Source organism: Entelurus aequoreus, linkage group LG20 (assembly GCF_033978785.1).
Source record: "Entelurus aequoreus isolate RoL-2023_Sb linkage group LG20, RoL_Eaeq_v1.1, whole genome shotgun sequence".
NCBI lineage: Eukaryota > Metazoa > Chordata > Actinopteri > Syngnathiformes > Syngnathidae > Entelurus > Entelurus aequoreus.
In genome coordinates, this window is record NC_084750.1 from 47,279,630 (window position 1) to 47,298,543 (window position 18,914).

At 38.9% G+C, this 18,914-nt stretch overlaps 2 protein-coding genes across 3 annotated transcripts in view; one reads left to right on the top strand and one right to left on the bottom strand.

Moving 5' to 3' along the window:
• The window catches only part of LOC133636342 (oocyte zinc finger protein XlCOF6.1-like), a 66,194-nt gene that overhangs the window by 46,161 nt on the left and 1,119 nt on the right, over positions 1-18,914 (bottom strand). The gene's annotated exons all lie outside the window — the stretch shown is intronic.
• LOC133636335 (oocyte zinc finger protein XlCOF22-like) overlaps positions 1-18,914 on the top strand; it is a 520,633-nt gene that overhangs the window by 14,676 nt on the left and 487,043 nt on the right. Inside the window, exons 3-4 of one of the 2 annotated variants that reach the window (XM_062030283.1) lie at positions 15-332; positions 14,100-17,604. In XM_062030283.1, coding sequence (XP_061886267.1) covers positions 15-332; positions 14,100-14,986 — 1,205 coding nt within the window. In that variant the 3' untranslated portion in view covers positions 14,987-17,604. Of the gene's footprint in view, positions 1-14; positions 333-14,099; positions 17,605-18,914 lie in introns of those variants that run through there. The other variant, XM_062030282.1, reaches the window with a different exon arrangement.

An 18,914-nucleotide genomic window follows, 5' to 3' on the forward strand; every position in this document is an offset into this window, starting at 1 on the left:
TATTTACCTAACAGACGTCCAGCAGCCCCTTCACATTAAAGAGGAAGAGGAGGATCCACAGCCCACCCACATTAAAAAGGAAGAGGAGGATCCACAGCCCACCCATATTAAAGAGGAAGAGGATGATCCACAGCCCACCAACATTAAAGAGGAAGACAAGGATCCACAGCCCACCCACATTAAAGAGGAGGATACACAGCCCCCCCACATGAAAGAGGAGGGAGAGTGTGTTGTAGGGCAGGAGGAGGATGATGTCATGACTGTTGTCTCTGTGAAGACTGAAGAGCATGAAGACAAAGCACCTGAGTCCTCACAGCTTCATCACAGTCCAAGTAAGCACATATCATTTTATTCTCAGGGCATTCAATCCATCACAACTGGACTGTTCACTTTGTCTTAGAACACTCATCCAAGTAGGCTTCATCACTTCATGCTCATACACTTCAAGTCTTAAATCTAATCATTGCAATTTAGAGGGGAACTGCACATTGTGGGGGAATTTTTCTATCGTTCACAATCATTATAAAAGACATGATGGTGGATATATTAAAAAAAAATAAAAAAATCACATTCTAATTAGGGCTGGGCGATATCAAGGTTCAAGGTTCAACTTTATTGTCCCCGCGGGGAAATTTGTCTTGGGCACAGTGCATCATTGCTTTCTTAACATACACAAAAACAACAGAACAAAAACACAAGCACAGACACAACCACAACCAGACAACTAACATTTAAACATCAGAACATGGAGCTTGATAGACATGGGTGGCACTTTGATGTAGGCATAAAATCTACAGTATGGAGATAAAGTACCAGTGTGCATTGCACTAGAGCTCATGGATAAAGTGCTGTGTGCTAAAGTGCTTAGTTTTAAAGTGCTATGTGCTAAAGTGCTATGTGCTAAAAAAGTGCTAACCTATGTATTAACATTCTATTGCACATTGTTGGTCAGCTTAATGGAGGCTGGGACAAATGATCATTTAAGGCGGTTAGATTTGCATAGTGGGACCCGGAGTCTTCTCCCTGATGGCAGGGTTCCATATTCAGGGAAGAGTGGGTGTTGTGAGTTGGAAATAATTTTCTTAGCTTTTTTCCTAACTGCTTGCTCATAGATGCTCTGTATAGGCTCATATTCTTTCCTCCCTACGATTTTCATTGCCGTTTTATGCATGCCGGCCGGTTTGCTTTTTAGCTTAACGGTTAGGTTGCCAAACCAGGAGGTGATCCCGTATCTAATGATGCTCTCTACAATGGCACGGTAGAAAATCATCATGATGTGGGTGCTTACGCCGTACAATCTTAATCTTCGCAAAAAATATAGCCTCTGTTGCAGTCTATTGCACAGTTTGTCAATATGTGTCTTCCAGCAGAGAAGATTATCAATATGAACCCCTAAATATTTATATGAGGATACCTGGGTGATTTCCTGATTTTTGATGACCACTGGCTCATGGTCAGTCACTTTCCTCGGATCCAAAACCATTTCCTGTGTCTTGGTCACATTTAGAATAAGATGGTTGGTATCACACCACCTAATAAATAGGTCTATCTGGTCTTGGTACACAGAGGGGTCCGTATCCTTGTGTTGAAGGCTTAGGAGCACGGTATCGTCCGCAAATTTCACCATATAATTGTTAGGGTGCACAGTCCTACAATCATTGGTGTACAATGTAAACAGTGTTGGTGATACAACACAATCCTGTTTGGTGTCTGACAGTGTTCTGTTGACCTTCACTTGCTGTGTTCTGTTTGTTAAAAAAGAGTGGAACCATTTGATCAAGGTGGAGTTTACACCCATGTCTTTGAGCTTCTCCAAGAGTATGTGAATTTGCACTGTATTAAAAGCTAAGCTGAAATCAACAAATACAATTCTAGCATAAGCTTTTGTGTTCTCAAGGTGCTTGGAGATAAAGTGTAAGGTGCAAAGGATTGCATCATCAGTACTGCATTCCTGCTTGTACGCAAACTGGTACACATCTATATTTGGCTTGACATCCTTCATGAGCAGTGACACAACAAATGTTTAAAAACATTTCATAACAATCGAAGTGAGAGCTACGGGACGAAAGTGGTGGTTTACTGTGACACCGGGCTTTTTAGGCACTGGAGTTATAATTGACTCCTTCCACAGAGCTGGAACAGTGTGAGTGTTAAGTGGAATATTGGACACCATGCTGTAGTTAGTTCCTCTGCACAGCTTTTGAGCAAAAAAGCTGGGAGGCCGCCAGGGCCTGCGGCCTTGCCCGTACGTACTCTACTAAAGAGAGAGCCTTTTATTAATATGTGGATATGTTTAGGCCATGTCACGATACACCATATATATGTGGATATGTTTAGGGCATGTCACGATACACCATATATATGTGGATATGTTTAGGCCATGTCACGATACACCATATATATGTGGATATGTTTAGGCCATGTCACGATACACCATATATATGTGGATATGTTTAGGCCATGTCACGATACACCATATATATGTGGATATGTTTAGGCCATGTCACGATACACCATATATATGTGGATATGTTTAGTCCATGTCACGATACACCATATATATGTGGATATGTTTAGGGCATGTCACGATACACCATATATATTTGGATATGTTTAGTCCATGTCACGATACACCATATATATGTGGATATGTTTAGTCCATGTCACCATACACCATATATATGTGGATATGTTTAGGCCATGTCACGATACACCATATATATGTGGATATGTTTAGGCCATGTCACGATACACCATATATATGTGGATATGTTTAGTCCATGTCACGATACACCATATATATGTGGATATGTTTAGTCCATGTCACGATACACCATATATATGTGGATATGTTTAGGCCATGTCACGATACACCATATATATGTGGATATGTTTAGTCCATGTCACGATACACCATATATATGTGGATATGTTTAGTCCATGTCACGATACACCATATATATGTGGATATGTTTAGTCCATGTCACGATACACCATATATATGTGGATATGTTTAGTCCATGTCACGATACACCATATATATGTGGATATGTTTAGTCCATGTCACGATACACCATATATATGTGGATATGTTTAGGCCATGTCACGATACACCATATATATGTGGATATGTTTAGGCCATGTCACGATACACCATATATATGTGGATATGTTTAGTCCATGTCACGATACACCATATATATGTGGATATGTTTAGGCCATGTCACGATACACCATATATATGTGGATATGTTTAGTCCATGTCACGATACACCATATATATGTGGATATGTTTAGTCCATGTCACGATACACCATATATATGTGGATATGTTTAGTCCATGTCACGATACACCATATATATGTGGATATGTTTAGTCCATGTCACGATACACCATATATATGTGGATATGTTTAGTCCATGTCACGATGCACCATATATATGTGGATATGTTTAGTCCAGGTCACCATACACCATATATATGTGGATATGTTTAGTCCATGTCACGATACACCATATATATGTGGATATGTTTAGTCCATGTCACGATACACCATATATATGTGGATATGTTTAGGCCATGTCACGATACACTATATATATGTGGATATGTTTAGTCCATGTCACGATACACCATATATATGTGGATATGTTTAGGCCATGTCACGATACACCATATATATGTGGATATGTTTAGGCCATGTCACGATACACCATATATATGTGGATATGTTTAGTCCATGTCACGATACACCATATATATGTGGATATGTTTAGTCCATGTCACGATACACCATATATATGTGGATATGTTTAGTCCATGTCACGATACACCATATATATGTGGATATGTTTAGTCCATGTCACGATACATCATATATATGTGGATATGTTTAGTCCATGTCACGATACACCATATATATGTGGATATGTTTAGGCCATGTCACGATACACCATATATATGTGGATATGTTTAGTCCATGTCACGATACACCATATATATGTGGATATGTTTAGTCCATGTCACGATACACCATATATATGTGGATATGTTTAGTCCATGTCACGATACACCATATATATGTGGATATGTTTAGTCCATGTCACGATACACCATATATATGTCGATATGTTTAGTGCATGTCACGATACACCATATATATGTGGATATGTTTAGTCCATGTCACGATACACCATATATATGTGGATATGTTTAGTCCATGTCACGATACACCATATATATGTGGATATGTTTAGTCCATGTCACGATACACCATATATATGTGGATATGTTTAGTCCATGTCACGATACACCATATATATGTCGATATGTTTAGTGCATGTCACGATACACCATATATATGTGGATATGTTTAGTCCATGTCACGATACACCATATATATGTGGATATGTTTAGTCCATGTCACGATACACCATATATATGTGGATATGTTTAGTCCATGTCACGATACACCATATATATGTGGATATGTTTAGTCCATGTCACGATACACCATATATATATGTCGATATGTTTAGTGCATGTCACGATACACCATATATATGTGGATATGTTTAGTCCATGTCACGATACACCATATATATGTGGATATGTTTAGTCCATGTCACGATACACCATATATATGTGGATATGTTTAGTCCATGTCACGATACACCATATATATGTGGATATGTTTAGTCCATGTCACGATACACCATATATATGTGGATATTTTGCCTTGGCCTTGAATGAACACTTGATGCATATAATCACAGCAGTATGATGATTCTATGTGTCTACATTAAAACATTCTTCTTCATACTGCATTAATATATGCTACTTTCATGCAGAGAGGGAAACCACAACTAAGTCAATTTAGCAAAAGTGTATTTATGAAACAGTTATTAAGCAGTGGCACAAACATTCATGTCATTTCCAAACAGAAAGTGCAAGATTGTCAGAGACATTTTAAAACAAGCTATTAGTGCACTTTTGTGCATGATGTCACTAAGATGACATATCAAAGCAACACTAAATTAAAGTGCACTTTTTGTACAGAACGCCACTACAATAGTTTAAAACAAATAAAGTGCACTTTTGTGCATGATCTCACACAAGATATTTCAATAAGTGTCAAATAAAAATGAGCTGCATAATAGTACATCAAATAGTGTATGTCCTTCACTATGTGGTAGGTTCCTGCGGACGTTATCTCCTTCTGTTGTTGACTATTTGTTTCATACGGTGTTGATGTGGAAATGGTTGCTTGGGCATTTTGTGGGTGTGGCACTGAACGGAGATGTTGACATGCAGAGTTTCAAGCACTCTTCATTCTCTAGCGGGTGACTTTTCAAATGATGCTACATTAGCAGTGCTGCTACTTTTTGTAGCAACGCTTTTGCCGCATACTTGTTCACCATCTACCCGCTTGAAGCCACACCACCGCCAGACGATGGACCCCCTGCTGTTTGTCTTGGGAATTAATTATTCCTTCATTTGTTACCAGATTGGCACCTTCTTTCTCTTGTATTACCACTCGCACCACAGCTAACATTACCATGCCGCTACCTGTCTGCTCCGTGAGAGCGTATGACGTTGCACACGTGACAGTATGTGACTTATGTAAGAAGGTGCGCTTGTTTTATGTCTCTGTGAGAAGGAGAGACAAGAAAGAGTGAGAAGAGCCTGTAGTGTAATGCCTGCAGCTAAAAGCAACTGTGTGAGAACGTATACTCCAATATCACCATATAGTCATTTTCTATATCACACAGAGACAAACCCACGATATATCCAGTATATTCCATATATCACCCAGCCCTAATTGTAACTCATAAATGTAAATAAAAGTCCACTTGCAATGGAGCCAATGGGAGGTCCTCTATAACCATCCAAAATACACCAACAATACTCCATTTGCATTTTGTGGCTTGAATGTCCACCAAGTGTTAGTTGACTTGACTTGACTTTGACTTTATTTGGAACATGCAAGCATACAACATGATACATCACACATGCATGCATACAACATGATACATCACACATGCATGCATACAACATGATACATCACACATGCATGCATACAACATGATACATCACACATGCATGCATACAACATGATACATCACACATGCATGCATACAACATTATGCATCACACATGCATGCATACAACATGACAAATCACACATGCATGCATACAACATGATACATCACACATGCATGCATACAACATGACACATCACACATGCATGCATACAACATGATACATCACACATGCATGCATACAACATGATACATCACACATGCATGCATACAACATGATACATCACACATGCATGCATACAACATGATACATCACACATGCATGCATACAACATGATGCATCACACATGCATGCATACAACATGACAAATCACACATGCATGCATACAACATGATACATCACACATGCATGTATACAACATGATACATCACACATGCATGTATACAACATGATACATCACACATGCATGCATACAACGTGATACATCACACATGCATGCATACAACGTGATACATCACACATGCATGCATACAACGTGATACATCACACATGCATGCATACAACGTGATACATCACACATGCATGCATACAACGTGATGCATCACACATGCATGCATACAACGTGATGCATCACACATGCATGCATACAACGTGATGCATCACACATGCATGCATACAACATGATGCATCACACATGCATGCATACAACATGATGCATCACACATGCATGCATACAACATGATGCATCACACATGCATGCATACAACATGATGCATCACACATGCATGCATACAACATGATGCATCACACATGCATGCATACAACATGATGCATCACACATGCATGCATACAACATGATACATCACACATGCATGCATAAAACATGGTACATCACACATGCATGCATACAACGTGATACATCACACATGCATGCATACAACGTGATACATCACACATGCATGCATACAACGTGATGCATCACACATGCATGCATACAACGTGATGCATCACACATGCATGCATACAACGTGATGCATCACACATGCATGCATACAACGTGATGCATCACACATGCATGCATACAACGTGATGCATCACACATGCATGCATACAACGTGATACATCACACATGCATGCATACAACGTGATACATCACACATGCATGCATACAACGTGATACATCACACATGCATGCATACAACATGATGCATCACACATGCATGCATACAACATGATGCATCACACATGCATGCATACAACATGATACATCACACATGCATGCATACAACATGATACATCACACATGCATGCATACAACATGATACATCACACATGCATGCATACAACATGATACATCACACATGCATGCATACAACATGGTACATCACACATGCATGCATGCAACATGATACATCACACATGCATGCATGCAACATGATGCATCACACATGCATGCATGCAACATGATACATCACACATGCATGCATGCAACATGGTACATCACACATGCATGCATACAACATGATACATCACACATGCATGCATGCATACATGATACATCACACATGCATGCATACAACATGATACATCACACATGCATGCATACAACATGATACATCACACATGCATGCATACAACATGATACATCACACATGCATGCATACAACATGATACATCACACATGCATGCATACAACATGATACATCACACATGCATGCATACAACATGATACATCACACATGCATGCATACAACATGATGCATCACACATGCATGCATACAACATGATGCATCACACATGCATGCATACAACATGATGCATCACACATGCATGCATACAACATGATGCATCACACATGCATGCATACAACATGATACATCACACATGCATGCATACAACATGGTACATCACACATGCATGCATGCATACATGATACATCACACATGCATGCATACAACATGATACATCACACATGCATGCATACAACATGGTACATCACACATGCATGCATACAACATGATACATCACACATGCATGCATACAACATGATACATCACACATGCATGCATACAACGTGATACATCACACATGCATGCATACAACATGATACATCACACATGCATGCATACAACATGATACATCACACATGCATGCATACAACATGGTACATCACACATGCATGCATGCATACATGATACATCACACATGCATGCATACAACATGATACATCACACATGCATGCATACAACATGATACATCACACATGCATGCATACAACATGATACATCACACATGCATGCATACAACATGATACATCACACATGCATGCATACAACATGATACATCACACATGCATGCATACAACATGGTACATCACACATGCATGCATACAACATGATACATCACACATGCATGCATACAACATGATACATCACACATGCATGCATACAACATGGTACATCACACATGCATGCATACAACATGATACATCACACATGCATGCATACAACATGATACATCACACATGCATGCATACAACATGGTACATCACACATGCATGCATACAACATGATACATCACACATGCATGCATACAACATGGTACATCACACATGCATGCATACAACATGATACATCACACATGCATGCATACAACATGATACATCACACATGCATGCATACAACATGATACATCACAATTTCCAGTTTGTCTTTTCAACATGTTGGAAAAGGAGTAGGAAGAAGCAGAGCTTATTTAATCCTACCCCTTTTCTTTTACATAACAGTTGCTAACACTTTTGTTCACTTCCTGTTCTCAATGTATTCACAATATACTCCATAAGTAATCACAGTAAAAATAAACGGGAACGGCGTGGCGAAGTTGGGAGAGTAGCCGTGCCAGCAACCTGAGGGTTACTGGTTCAATCCCCACCTTCTACCATCCTAGTCACGTCCGTTGTGTCCTTGAGCAAGACACTTCACCCTTGCTCCTGATGGGTCCTGGTTAGAGCCGTGCATGGCAGCTCCCGCCATCAGTGTGTGAATGTGTGTGAATGGGTGAATGTGGAAATAGTGTCAAAGCGCTTTGATTTCCTTAAAAAGGTAGAAAAGCGCTATACAAGTACAACCCATTTACCATTTAATGGCCTACTGAAATGAATTTTTTTTATTTAAACGGGGATAGCAGATCTATTCTATGTGTCATACTTGATCATTTCGCGATATTGCCATATTTTTGCTGAAAGGATTTAGTATAGAACAACGACGATAAAGATTGCAACTTTTGGTATCTGATAAAAAAAAGGCTTGCCCCTACCGGAAGTAGCGTGACGTAGTCAGTTGAACATATACGCAAAGTTCCCTATTGTTTACAATGATGGCCGCATGAAGTGAGAGAGATTCGGACCGAGAAAGCGACAATTTCCCCATTAATTTGAGCGAGGATGAAAGATTTGTGGATGAGTAAAGTGCAAGTGAAGGACTAGTGGGGAGTTGAAGCTATTCAGATAGGGAAGATGCTGTGAGAGCCGGGGGTGACCTGATATTCAGCTGGGAATGACTACAACAGTAAATAAACACAAGACATATATATACTCTATTAGCCACAACACAACCAGGCTTATATTTAATATGCCACAAATTAATCCTGCATAAAAACACCTGCGTGTTTGTTACGCTAGCTCCTAGCTCCTCTGCTAGCTCCTAGCTCCATAGAACACGCCAATACAATTCAAACACCTGATCAACACACACAATCACTCAGCCCAAAAGACCGTTCACCTAACCCAAGGTTCATAAAGCTTATATATTTTTAAAAAGTTACGTACATACGCAAAAAAAAGTTGCGCACATACGGTCAAGCGATCAAATGTTTAGAAGCCAAAGCTGCATACTCACAGTAGCACGTCTGCGTCTTTGTCATCCAAATCAAAGTAATCCTGGTAAGAGTCTGTGTTGTCCCAGTTCTCTACAGGCGTCTGTGTATCGAAGTCAAAAGTCCTCCTGGTTAGAGTCTCTGTTATCCGAGTTCTTCCATCTTGACTGCATCTTTCGGGAATGTAAACAAAGAAGCGCCGGCTGTGTACTGTTGTTGCTGACTACGTTCGAAAAATACGTCCATTTCGCACCGACAACTTTCTTCTTTGCTTGCTCAGCTTCTTTCTCCATAATGCAATGAACATGATTGCAACAGATTCACGAACACAGATGTCCAGAATACTGTGGAATTATGAAATGAAAACAGAGCTTTTTCGTATTGGCTTCAATGTGGAAGGCATACCCGTGTTCGCCGGGCTACGTCACGCGCATACGTCATCCTCAGAGGCGTTTCGAACCGGAAGTTTAGCGGCAAATTTAAAATGTCACTTTATAAGTTAACCCGGCCGTATTGGCATGTGTTATAATGTTAAGATTTCATCATTGATATATAAACTATCAGACTGCGTTGTCGGTAGTAGTGGCTTTCAGTAGGCCTTTAAATAAATAAATAAGTAATAATGAGTGAAGTAAGTTATATTTCATATGGTGAGATGAGTAAGATTATCTACAAAATGAACGGATGGATGAAATAAATTCAGAATGTTTATCTTCTTCTTTGTACTTTGTAAACACTTTAAGTGTGAAGAGTTTCTTGAAGTGTATCATATTAGTACATTGTTTGATTGCTTTGCTTCATCCATTCCATCATTTAATTCCACATACTGATATACTGAAGGTCTTAAGTGTTGTACGTGCATACAAATGTTTTAAATTACATTTTTCTTTAAGATTATATTTCTCCTCTTTTTTGAGAAGAATTGTTGTACATTCTTGGCTAGCAGGTTATAGTTTGCTTTGTGTATCATTTTAGCTGTTTGCAAATTCACTATGTGGTGGAATTTCAGTATTTGTGATTGAATAAATAAAGTGTTTGTATGTTGTCTATATCCAACATGATGTATTATTATAACTGATCTTTTTTGTAACACAGTTAATGAATGAAGTGTACTTTTGTACTTATTTCCCATACTTCTACACAATAAGTCAGATATGTAACACTAGTGAGCAGTAGAGAATATGAAGTCATTTTTGGTCTAGAACATGTTTTGCTTTATTCATTATTGACGTGTTTCTTGCTACTTTATGTTGTATATTTTTTACATGACATTTCCAGTTTAATTTATCATCATTATACCTAGACATGTGGTTTCATTTACTCTTTCCATTTCTATTCCGTCTATTTGTATTTGTGTCTGACTTTCTCTTCGACTGTTACCACGGGAAAAACGTTAAAACTATGGAATGTGTCAGAGTCTGATTATTGTTAATGATAAATGTTCGGACAGTCCCGACTCCAGTGACCAGGCTGGTCACAGCCGAAACAGTGTCTACCCCAGACCGGCTTTGAAGCATCGTGTTGTCCACCACCCGAGTCCAACCGCACGTCTGTTGAGGATTCTTTCCTCCACCTGTTGGAACTCAAAAGCAAGGTCACCCACTGCCAAATATACCCTAGCTGATCTTTGACCTTTTGGTTCTTTTAACCTTTTATCTTCAGCGATCTGTAATTTAAGTAGTCGTTTCCTTGTTGCTCTGTCATTAGCCCTATTTTGCATGGGATGAATAAAATGTCCTGCCATATATTGTTTTTGGCACCGTGTATATCAGGGTTAACTTTGTCCAAAGTGTTTGGCCAAAGGTTCCCTCCCGGAGGTACAGGTGGGAAACAAGGTCAACAATGGTTTGCATGTATGCATCGGCAAGAGACTTATATTAAAGTAGGCCCCTATAATTGTCATGTGTCAAAAATGTCTGGTGTGCACCGCCCTCTGCTGGAGGAAAATGGTCAGACTTGCAAAATAAGGGGTTAATACTTTCTCTTTTAACGTTGATGTTCCAGGTAATTTAATGTTCAGTGAATGTATAGGATAGGCCGATGTCGTTGTGGCTTGTACAGCCCTTTGAGACACTTGTGATTTAGGGCTGTATAGATAAACATTGATTGATTGATGGTTGATGGTTGATTATATGACCAAAATGAACTTATTTCATTTATTCCTTCATTTTCTATCGCACTCATAGTTTTATTCCATTTTGCATCTAATTATTCCTATTGATTTCTTCCCATTTCACTCAAACAACTAAACAAACAAATAAACAAACTTGCAGCTAACCACAATCAACAGCATACCATTTACGAATACCTTCATTTGTCACTTTCTCATCTTTCCTTCACTTTCGTTTTCCTTTACAAACAACCTCCTGTACCCTAACTCTTCCTTACACTTCACACAATGTTTCTATTTTCTGTTCTCCTAGAAACCATTCACGTAACGTAAGGTTATAAACATCCTTTTCCCCTATTGTTAATGTCATTTGTCAAAAATGTCTGCCGTAGGAAAATGGACAGACGTGTAGAAGGGGTTAATTTTCGGAGGCAAGATTAATCTTAGAGGGGCGTGTTAATACCTCCTTCTCTTGTCACTGGAGTAGGGGGCGGTGGCCTAGTCAAAGTCTGGGCGGGTCGTTTGACACTCAGCAGCACGCACACACACGAGCACGCGTAAGCACTCACGCACACACACACACACACACACACGAGCACTCTCTTTCCTTTTCACTTTACCATAAAACTTCCAGTTACTTTTTTTATTTTATTTTACCAGACGTTTGAGTTCACAACTTTTCGAGTATTGTAAACTCCCTCTTAACCCTTTCAAGGAATGTTCTTTTTTTTTTTAACTCTACCTGCTAATTCCATTGTCGACAACCGTCCATTCAATTGATCATTAAACAGTAATGATTCATCACATTCCTCCCCCGCTGCCATCACATTTCTGTTTGTCACACTCCAAGGCCATTGTGTCTATATTTTCTTAATTCTAGTGCCTTTATCGCACTGGGATCTTCCAACCCGGGAGTCTTTATTGTACCTTTTACAAATGGCCTCCAGCCTTTTCCGTACGTTTCAGTGCCCTATTATCGTCACTGGGATCTTGCAACCCGTACTCATTAAGGGACGACCAAATTCCCAGGGTAAGCTACACCCAACTATTAGTTCACTCGTCAATGAAACTGCCCGTCACGGTAATCGAGACACAATGGCCTGAGTTGACCACTTATTTACAATTTTAATGCAATGGCAGGCTCGGCAAAAATGCAATCAATCTATCAAAATCACCAATCTGTGCCTGGGATTAAAAAACAGTGTTTGATTTACAGACTTCAGGACAGACTCCTAACGCAGATTTTATCTAAAAAGAAAGGTTCTGCTTACCTTGAATTGGCCAATTGAGTCTGTCCAGAAGATTGCAAGAAGTCATCAATCAACAGCGTGTCATCTCGGACGAAGCCCCCAAATTGTTGCGTTGACCAGCATTCCTCCAATGAGGAATTCAAATTGCTAGTCTCTCCCAGATTCTTTTTATGGCACATAAGATGATGTTTATATTCAATCAACAGGCAGTAATTGGTATTTTGTGGTTTATTCTCCAAGCTTAGAGGACAAACCTGAGACCAACCCAGCACCCAAGCGTTCCCTAGCCCGGTCCAGATCGGTCTAGCTCGGTCTCCCCTCAAACCCCCGGAAGTCCCGTGATCTTCTCTCTGTCCCTCGCCCCCACTCCCTTTGTTTAGACTACTCCGAGTTATCTCTACTCTGACACATTCCAATCTAAAAGGCCAACACCTTACTATGAGACTCAAAAGAAGGAAGAATACTAGCTATTCTTTATATGACTATAGGAGTTTAGAAAGAAGTAACACTTAAATATGGATATGATTCTGATCTGCTTCCAACAATATATATATATATATATATATATATATATATATATATATGTATAAATGCTGTTAAATGTAGCTTTGATGTGGCAAGCTACTTTTGCAGTGTAGCTTGTAGTGTAGCGTGCTACAATTCTCTGAGGATAGCTTAGCTCCATTTAATTGAGAGTAACTTGTAGCTTAGCTTACTACATTGTCCAGATAGCTTGCCCATCACTGTCTATTTGGCCTAGCTCACATGTCAATAGTTTGAATACTGCAAACTTCAATACAGTAACACCTCATTTGTTCTGCAGACGTCCAGCGGGTGTCAGCGGGGAGTCATGAAGAGGAGTGGCACACCAGTGTGGGACAGAAGGAGCTACAGGCCCCCTCCCACATTAAAGAGGAGCAGCTTCATGATGAAGATGAAGCTCAGTCCTTACAGCTTCATCACAGTCAAAGTGAGGAGAACAGAGGGGCGGAGCTTGTAAGTCAACACATCACAGAAGCTGATGGAGAGCATTGTGAAGATATAAAGTCAGAACCAGACAGCATCTTTGCTCCACTGTCAGACATGGACCACATGATGTCACACTCTTCTGATCACAGTGACCACATCCAAAAACCTTTGGAGAGTAAAAATGACTCTAAAGGTGATACGAGACATCACACTAACAACAAACACTTTGACTGCTCTGAATGTGGGAAATCATTTAGAATGAAGAGTAATGTTACAAGACACATGAGAATACATACTGGAGAGAAACCTTTTACATGCTCTGTTTGTAAGAAGAGTTTCTCCACAAAACATTACATGACCACACACATGAGAACACACACTGGAGAGAAACCTTTTACTTGCTCAGTTTGTGCTAAACGATTCAACACTAAGCAGGAAATGATATTGCACATGAGAACACACACAGGTGAGAAACCTTTTACTTGCTCCGTTTGTAAGAAGAGGTTCTCCAGAAAGGAACAGATGACCACACACATGAGAACACACACTGGAGAGAAACCTTTTGCCTGCTCAGCTTGCGCTAAAAGATTCAACACTAAGACAGAAATTATATTGCACATGAGAACACACACAGGTGGGAAACCTTTTACTTGCTCTGTTTGTAAGAAGCGTTTCTCCACAAAGCAAAGCATGACCACACACATGACATTGTGCAGGGATTTAAAAACACTTAAACAGTGATTGTGCTAAATGTAATTTAAAGGCCTACTGAAATGAAATGTTCTTATTTAAACGGGGATAGCAGATCCATTCTATGTGTCATACTTGATCATTTCGCGATATTGCCATATTTTTGCTGAAAGGATTTAGTAGAGAACATCGACGATAAAGTTCGCAACTTTTGGTCGCTGATAAAAAAAGCCTTGCCTGTACCGGAAGTAGCGTGACGTCACAGGTTGAAAGGCTCCTCACATCTGCACATTGTTTACACCAGCAGCGAGAGCGATTCGGACCGAGAAAGCGACGATTACCCCATTAATTTGAGCGAGGATGAAAGATTTGTGGATGAGGAAAGTGAGAGTGAAGGTTTAGAGTGCAGTGCAGGACGTATCTTTTTTCGCTCTGACCGTAGTTGAGGTACAAGGGCTCATTGGATTCCACACTTTCTCCTTTTTCTATTGTGGATCACGGATTTGTATTTTAAACCACCTCGGCTACTATATCCTCTTGAAAATGAGAGTCGAGAACGCGAAATGGACATTCCCAGTGACTTTTATCTCCACGACAATACATCGGTGAAGCACTTTAGCTACGGAGCTAACGTGATAGCATCGGGCTTAACTGCAGATAGAAACAAAATAAATAAGCCCCTGACTGGAAGGATAGACAGAACATCAACAATACTATTAAACCCTGGACCTATAATAAGAATGTATATTTGATGTTGTATGTAGTGCTTCCCATCTTCTAGTCTTATATGTTGTTCTGTAGTTACTTTTTAAGTTGTGTGCATGTTTTGAATATTATATATGTAGCTATTTTATTCTATTTTCTCATCTTTGAAGAGAGGACATCTTCGTTACCGGTCCACTACTGGACGAAACCTTAGCATTAATATAAGTGTGACCTCATTATTCCTTGATAATAAGACTAAAAATACAGATTTAAGCACTGTATTAGTGCTTCTTGTAGTACTCCAACTCGCCACACTGAGAAGTGGGGGCGATCATGAGCTAGCAGATGCATGTTGCTACCATGTTTTATCAGCGAGGAAGACAACATTTGTGTTTACTTTTTGTCAGATCCACGTTTTAATGCTCTGCTGAATAAATATGGATTATATATATATTTAGATTAAATACTTCTCTTAACAGGTAGAAAAATAACACCACAATAAAAGTGAAACAGCAGCAGGACTCAGTAAATATTTTATTAATTGACTAATTAATTAACTATAAAGAGTAACATGACAGTGGATATTTCACAAGAGTTCACACACAGTGTCACATTAACATGGTAACACAGAAGGATGAATACAATACAATAGTAAAATATACCTTAAAAGAAGTGCAGAATACATCACCTAAAATACTAAAATGTAATAAATTAATAAAAAAGGATAAAACAAGAAATTAAAAAAAACAACCAAGACATCCTGCCTAACTGGATTTGAACGCCAGTAGGTCAAAAGGTGAACCAGGAAAAAGTGGCTAGAAAGTGATTTTCCTTCCCACGTCTGGGCACTACTCTATTTTTGCATAGACAATGCCATTTTTGACATTAGGTTAAAAGTTCTCTGCAAAATATCCTGGTGTTTTTTTTTTAGAGCCATAAATGTATAAAAATAGGAATGAAAAAAAAACTAAAATCTTATGCAGCTGTTTTTTCTTGTAAATGTATTTACATTCATTCTGGAAACAGAATCTCTCTCACAAATTGATATTAATACATATAACTAACATTTGAGACAAGTATTTTAGCATTGGTATACTTTACTTTGAATTTAAACCATGAAACATACAAAAAAAATGAAATAAGATCAAATAAAAATAAGTGAATAGCAACCTGTACAATTGAACATACACATGGTACATTTTGCTAAACAATGATGTTTTATACATTAAACATTTCAGTAGATACTGTGTTATAAGAGGAAGTAAAAAATACGATAAAATAAAGAACACTTTGGCCCAAAATGGCTGACATCAATCAAAATATGAATAATAGGCCGTAAGGTGAACCCGTTTTTCCTTTCATCTGGTTCCCATGTCTGGCCACTAAATCATTTTTGGTTCTTAAAGATATTTTGGTTTTTAATGAGAAAAAAAAAGTTCTCCACCGGAAATCCAGGAGTATTTTTTAAATTAGTGTTTAAAGTCGGGACTATTTCTTGCTTTGCGTAACAATATTTACGTCTCAAGAGGTGACGTTTTTGTCACGTGCTTCACATTCGACCAATCAGGTAGCCGAGCAGATCCAAGATGGCGATGTCATAAACGTCTAGCAATGAAGAGGAAAATACTCTAAAACACCTTCAAAAAGTTCTAAAAAAGAACAACAAAATATGCTACATGCATGTTACGTCTGTTAGGAATGAAGAGGTGAATGCTTTCACTATCACAAGGTGGGATACTTACAGGAATTGTTTAAAACGCTGGCTTTGCTGAGATGGTGAGTCTCATAAAGTAGCCGAGACATTCACATCCTGTATCCATGTTGAATTGAAAGATATTCCTGATGACAAATCCTGTATCGATGTCGAATTTAAAGATATTCCTGATGACAAATCCTGTATCGATGTCGAATTTAAAGATATTCCTGATGACAAATCCTGTATCGATGTCGAAATTAAAGATATTCCTGATGACAAATCCTGTATCGATGTTGAATTTCAATCAATCAATGTTTATTTATATAGCCCTAAATCACAAGTGTCTCAAAGGGCTGCACAAGCCACAACGACATCCTCGGTACAGAGCCCACATACGGGCAAGGAAAAACTCACCCCAGTGGGACGTCGGTGAACGACTACGAGAAACTTTGGAGAGGACCGCATATGTGGGTAACCCCCCCCCTCTAGGGGAGACCGAAAGCAATGGATGTCGAGTGGGTCTGACATAATATTGTGAAAGTCCAGTCCACAGTGGATCCAACACATCAGCGAGAGTCCAGTCCATAGTGGGGCCAGCAGGAAACCATCCCGAGCGGAGACGGGTCAGCAGCGCAGAGATGTCCCCAACCGATGCACAGGCTAGTGGTCCACCCGGGGTCCCGGCTCTGGACAGCCAGCACTTCATCCATGGCCACCGGACCTATGCAACTCCCCCTCCCAAGGGACAGGGGAGAAGAGGAGAGAAGAAAAGAAACGGCAGATCAACTGGTCTAAAAGGGGGGTCTATTTAAAGGCTAGATTATACAAATGAGTTTTAAGATGGGACTTAAATGCTCTTTGGTCCCATTTGCATGGAAAGACGTCTGTCTTGTTTGGAAACATCTTCTCAAACTCTGTCGATCTGTTAAGTTTTACCAACAGGACATAGTAACATAAATGTTTGTCAACATTATTATGCTGCAAGCAAACATTTTTATGCATAAATGTTGATTTCTGAAAGTAAAAACATTTTCTAATTGGCTAAACTGTTTCAAATGATCAAATAAATCCGGGAAAATGGTTAAAATTTGGTTTGATTGTAACTTAGATATTTGGTTTCACTACGTAAAAGCGCTTTGAGTCACTAGAGAAAAGCGCTATATAAATATAATTCACTTCAAAAGTACAAAAACCCTTAAATAGATATCTTTATTAAAAAGTTTTCTAACCCTTTTTTTTTTTTTTTATAAATTGTATCATATTTTTTAAATAATTTGTAATACTTTGTATTTGCTTTCCTTGACATGTTTTGTTCAACCTGATGGATGTGTAAAATTGTTGAATGTTATATATATTCTGATGTTGTGACCTCTGTTTATAATATACCTTTTCGCTGGTTACTAATAAATATCCATCCTATAGTAATAGTAATTATACGTCAGGGGCAACTAGCTTACCTAAAAGTAAAGGGGAACATGAGGGAGATATTTAAAAACATGTTGTATAATTATAATGCAATAGTAATCGTCCAAATTTGACGCAAACATGAATGTTTGAAACGCGAGATATTAGCCGAGG